This window comes from Olea europaea, chromosome 16, assembly GCF_002742605.1.
Source record: "Olea europaea var. sylvestris chromosome 16, O_europaea_v1, whole genome shotgun sequence".
NCBI lineage: Eukaryota > Viridiplantae > Streptophyta > Magnoliopsida > Lamiales > Oleaceae > Olea > Olea europaea.
Genome location: NC_036252.1, coordinates 12,065,493 through 12,071,527, shown reverse-complemented (window position 1 = coordinate 12,071,527; position 6,035 = coordinate 12,065,493). Strand labels below are relative to the sequence as shown.

The 6,035-nt window shown below is 32.4% G+C and overlaps 1 protein-coding gene across 1 annotated transcript; it reads right to left on the bottom strand.

Moving 5' to 3' along the window:
• Nucleotides 1-4,967: 4,967 nt before the first annotated feature.
• On the bottom strand, nucleotides 4,968-5,841 carry LOC111412630. Its single transcript, XM_023043563.1, has 2 exons — nucleotides 5,602-5,841; nucleotides 4,968-5,231 (listed from the first exon to the last, which is right to left on the bottom strand). The coding sequence occupies exons 1-2, from the start codon at nucleotides 5,839-5,841 to the stop codon at nucleotides 4,968-4,970; spliced, it is 504 nt and encodes a 167-aa protein (XP_022899331.1).
• Nucleotides 5,842-6,035: the final 194 nt, after the last annotated feature.

Here is a 6,035-nt window from a genome sequence, read left to right as displayed (position 1 = left end):
ATTATCTGGTAATTAATTATATTTATTATTTATTGAAATAATTAATTTAGATGTTATATTGGTGGTGGGTATGTTCGGTTGAAAGCCACCACTCTTCTCAGCCAATCAGCATTCACATCTCCACGTCAGAAAATATTGTATGTTTTCCTGGGAATGAAAAAAGTAGCATTAAAAAGAAATTATAAAATAAATTTAAATTTACATTACATTGTAATAATCACACAATAGGTATAAACAGCATTACTTGCTTAAAAATATGAATTATATATCTTACGAGAAGGGATAATTGCATTTCAATTGTGTAATTTTTCTTCAATTTGATTTCAATCAAGAAATTCTGTACAATTAATGAAATTGATGGCGTGACAATGAATAAATAATAATTATCATACATAACTTCTAGTTGTTGACTTGAAATAAGTAAAACTTGAGCGAAATAAATGATTGAAATCATTTAATGACTTTCATCATCTAGTGTGGTTACATGTGATGGTCATCGATTATTGACTCATCGTAAGTGAAATTTGACGAAGATATAGAAATTATATTAAAGTATAACTATTCGATTGAACAAAATTGAAGTATAGTTACCCAATTAATACTAAAATGAAAGAATAGCTATCATGAATGAAACTTGTCCAATTAATAATATTTAACACCTATTAATATTCTACAAAATTTCAGTTATTCAATTATGATTTGAAAAACCTGTGAGGATAGTAATTTTACTCGTAGATTCGAATTATTTACCCTAGGTTCATAAGTTATTTTTAAGAATAATGTTATTCATAATCGCTCACTGTAGTATTCACCCTACGTGACATTTTACATGACGGTTTGTGATTTGATGCATTAATGTGATAGTTTTTTATTGTTTCATTCATCAAATCGCTAAACGTCAAATGTATGTGCAACGTAAAACGACTGCAATAGTGAGTAATTACAAATAACATTATTCTATTTTTAAACACGATGGAACATATTTGGTGTTGGATAGTTGTAGACATGGAAATCATGGATCTATTGTTGTAGCGGCAAGTTTCACGTTTATTTATTAATTATAACGTGAAAATGACAACATTATGTCAAATTTCTGGAGCTGATCCAAGTTGGTTCCGAGGCAAAATGGCCTTTGGATGTTATGAAAAGTTTTTATTTATTTATTTATTTGAGTAAATAGAATAAAATATTTGTTGAAAATTAAACATTGAAGGCATGTTAAATTGGGATAAATGTATTGTTTATTTGAAATCTTATCCAAACAACCCTAATTAATAACAAGAACTTGGGATATAAAAAATCATAATTGCCAGAGAAAATTGTGGAATTGACATTTGAACAACGTGTCTTAATCTAATTTCCATGATATTTGAATTCTTAAATTGTCACACACATGATGACACAATTCTGATGGTATAGTATTTTAAGAAGAAATACATCAATTTTTGAATTCATTAAAAAGATAAAATAACATTCTTTCTCTAGCCCATCCACGATTATTGGAAATTAATTGATAGAGTGTCTTACACTTGAAATTAGATAGTCAGATTATTGAATAAGTATGATAAATGTGCAATTTTCTCTTATTACTAAATATATCAAGTACGTGTAATATATAAATATAGAGTGAAAAAAAAATTGCAAATCCAAATTCTTGGCGTCTCATACTTCCCTTTAAGTGTAATATCAACAAGGATAAATTATAGGTTGGATGTAGAAGGATAGAGATTGGAAAAATATGATATTTTACTAATGAAATTTCGGGATTACAAATGAGTTGCTACAGCACACTCTTTCTCTCAATTTTTTGAGAGGTTTTTTCTCACTTCTTCTACATACATGACACTAGTTGAATGCCTTCCTATTTATAGAAAACATTGAGTAAACTAGTTCTAAGAATTTTCTACAATTACAACTAGATAAAGATTGTTTTTCTTCTCCATTTGCAGCTGAAAAACATGTCTTTACAGCTGTGTTTTAACCATCAAAAGTGTGAATGGCTGCTCCCCTAAGTTAATTTCTAGCTTGCATAGTTTGAACACTTGAATGTGAATTGGCTGCTGCTTTAATTTCCAGATTTCAGCTGTTTTGTGAACATCAGATTGCTGTCAATGTTAATTTCTAGATTTCAGCTTGCTTGTTGAGTATACAACTTGAATTAGGAATCTTATCCTTTGACCATTCAATGAATGAAGCCTTTGCAGGTTGAGTGTTCAATTTGAATTTGAATTCTTTGAAGACTTGAAGATTACAAATTATTCTAGAACTTTTAACACCCCCTCTTAATTTGTAATCTTCAAATGCTTCTTGAATTTCTCGAACTTATCAATTGTCATTGGCTTTGTCATCATATCGGCCGGTTGATTCTTTATATTTATAAACTCCATGCATATTTCTTCTTGATTTACTAAATCTCTTATAAAGTGATGTCGAAGCTCAATATGTTTTGACCCGGCATGAAAGACTGAATTTTGTCATCGCAATTGTCGACATATTGTCGCAATAAATTGTTGTTGGTCCTTCCTGCTCAAATTTCAAAATTCTTCTAAGCTAAAGAGCTTCACAAACCGAATCTGTAGCAGCGATATACTCTGCTTCTGCTGATGATAAAGCAAAGGATTTCTGCTTTTTGAACTCCAGGAAATCACATTTGATCCTAGACAAAAGATGTATCCGGAAGTGCATCAATTGATCCAGCCCAATCACTATCTGTATAACCAACAAGTTTGCAATTATTCTCTTTTTTAAACTCGATACCATGGTTCTTGGTTCCTTTAAGGAATCTCAAAATTCTTTTTACTACTGCAAAATGTAGTTTACTTGGTTCATTCATGAATCTAGATAATAAGCTGACCGAATATGTAACATCTGACCTTGTATTAAGATAAATCAATGATCCAATCAATTTTCTGTAGAGTGTGGCATCAACTTTTTCTGCATCATCATAAACTTGCAATTTTTCATTTAAGGCCATCGGAGTAGAGATTGGCTTGCACTCACTCATTTTGAATTTTTTGAGAAGATCATCAATATACTTTTCCTGAGAAAGAAAAATTCTTCCTAGACTTTACTTTACTTGAATCCCAAAAAAATATCTCATGAGTCCCAAGTCTAACATTTCAAAATCTTTCATCATTTTCTTCTTGAATTCATCAACCATGTGTTCATTTGTTCCAAAATAGATAAGATCATCCACGTAGAGGCATACGATAAGAAAATCTTTTTCTACGTTTTTCACATAGAGGGATGATTCACTTGTACTTCGATTGAAGCCATTTTGAATAAAATAGCTATTGATTTTGCTATTCCATGCTCGGGGTGCTTGCTTTAACCCGTATAATGCTTTTTGAAGACGATAAACTTTGTCTTCTTTACCTTTGATTTTGAACCATTCAGGTTGTTCAACATACACTTCTTGAATTTCGCCATTTAAGAATGCTGATTTTACATCAAGTTAAAACACTTTTAATTCCAATTGAGCTGCTAATGCTAGAACTGTATGTATTGTCTTCATTCTTGCAACTGGAGCAAATGTCTCCATGAAGTCGACTCCTGGTTGTTGAGAATATCCTTTAGCCACAAGCCGAACTTTATATTTTTGAATTGACCCGTCTTCATTGTATTTGATTTTATAGATCCATTTCAAACCAATGATCTTCTTTCCTTCTGGTAAATCGCAAGTTTTATTTTTCTCAATGGTGGATATTTCTTCATTCGTTGCTTTTGTCCAACTTTTGTCTTTTGAAGCTTCTTCATATGATTGATGTTCACAAGAGAATAATCTGAGTTCCTGCGATTCATATATTTCTCTTAGTGAGCGTGTTTTTCTTAGAGGGGTTTCTGACTCTTCTTCAGTTGTTGGAATATTTGGAGCTGTAAACTGTTCAGTGTTGGGGATTTGAGATGTCGATGGATTATCTAATTGCTAGGGTCTGGAATTCACGACTAACTTTCCTTTCCAATCATAAGTTGTACTTTCATCGAACACAACATCTCGAGAAACTGTTATTTTATTTGTCTCTGGATTTAGTAAATGATATCCTTTAGACTCGTTGCTATATCCGATGAATAGGAGTTTCTATCCTTTCTCATCAAACTTCTCTCTGTTTTGTAATGGAACGAAGGCGTAGGCAATGCTACCAAAAATTTTAAAGTGGTCTACCTTTGGCTTCTTTTTGTGCCATGCCTCGAACAGAGTTTTATTTCTGACAGCTTTTGTAGGCAATCGATTGAGAATTTATACTGCTGTGTTTACAACTTCTGCCCAATAAAGATTTGGAATTCCTTTGCCTTTTAGCATGCTTCTTGCCATTTCGACAATAGTGAGATTATTTCTCTCAGCTACTCCATTTTGTTGTGGAGTTCTGCTAACTGTTATCCCTTTGAATGCCATTAACTTTGCAATATTCGATAAAGGGATTGTAGAGAAATTCTCCTCCGCGATCAATCCTCAACATCTTTATTAGAAATCCACTTTATCTTTCTGCAAGTACTTTAAACTTTAGAAAAGTAAAGAATGCCTCAGATTTTTTATTCAGAAAGAAAATCCACATCATCCTTGTGTAATCATCAACAAAGAGAACGAAATATCTCTTATTTCCAGGAGTAGGAGTTTGCATTGGTCCGCAAATATCTGAATGAACAAGCTCCAATGGCATTTTAGCTCGCCATGAAGTTTTAGGAAATGGAAGCTTGTGCATTTTTCCATAGATACAACCTTCACACACTTTGTCTGTCCTTTGAATTTTAGGAAGTCCGATCACCATATTTTTCTCCTTGAGCAGTTGAAGTCCTCTGCCATTTAAATGACCATATCGCAAATGCCATAGATGTGACAAATCTGCATTTTGAGCTTTGAGTGCACAATTGTTGTATCGTGGCAACATGAGACAAAAGGTTTTGTTTTTCATTTCAACATTTGCCACTATGACATTTTCTTTTTATCAAAGATCTTGCATCTTTCATCATCAAAGTGCACCGAAAAATTCTCTTGCAAGAGTTGTCCAATACTTAAAGAGATTATATGAAAGATTTGGCACATAAAGAACATCAGTAATAAGTTCTCTGTTACCTCCCTTAGTTTGGACTGCAATGATGCATTTTCTTTCTACTCTTCTTTGCGTTCCATCTCCGAGAATAATTTGAGAAGTGATATTTGGATTGATCTCTACAAAGATATCTTTATTTCCTGTCATGTGATTGCTAGCGCCGCTATCCAAATACCATTTATTCTTGGATTCAAAGTCACAATTTTGATGAGAATAAAATAGAATTTCATCTTCATTTTCTTTCAAAAAAATTTGTTGTATCTTCACTTTTCTCCTTATTTTGAAACCAAAAATCCTTTAAAGAATGATTAGATACCTTGCATCTTTTGCATTTAAAATAGCAATCTTTTGATTCATGATTGTTCTTTTTGCAAATAATACAAAATTGAGCCTTACCGGATTGTTGTGGTGCCTTGGCTTTCCAATTTCTTTGCTTTTCATTTTGACTCCACTTGCTAAACTTTCCCTTTTTATTTTTTGAACCTCCATGATTGCTTGAAGTTATTTTTAATGCTTGCTTTGATTGGAAGGCTTGTTCAGTTGATTGACTAGCCGAACGATTGATTCTTTGCTCATGTGCAAGAAGCGATTTGGTTAACTCGTATATGGTCATTTTAGACAAATCCTTTGATTCTTCAATTGCGACGGCTACATGATCGAATTTTGAAGGGAGACATCGAAGCACTTTTTCAACAACTCTTTTGTCTTTAATTGTATCTCCACAACTTTTGATTTGGTTTACAATCTCCGAAACTCGTGAAGAGAAATCATAAACCGACTCTCGTTCTACCATTTTGAGATTGTCAAAATCTTTCCATAAAGATTGAAGTTTCAAGGCGATAGTTTTATCCGAACCTTGAGATTCTTGATCTAAAATTTTCCATGCATCTTTGGCTTTTTTAACACCAAATATACGAGGAAAATTGATTTTCCAACTCCTTGTTGAATATATCGCAACACCGTTGCATCTTTCTTTTTGTATTCCTT

What these genes read in the sequence shown, in the direction of transcription:
- LOC111412630 (XM_023043563.1), bottom strand. Translation starts at nt 5,841, where the DNA reads ATGGTAGAACGAGAGTCGGTTTATGATTTCTCTTCACGAGTTTCGGAG. An exon ending in AGCAAAGAATCAATCGTTCG is followed by an intron (nt 5,232 to 5,601) that starts GCTAGTCAATCA and finishes TTTGAATCCAAG; the next exon opens with AATAAATGGTATTTGGATAG.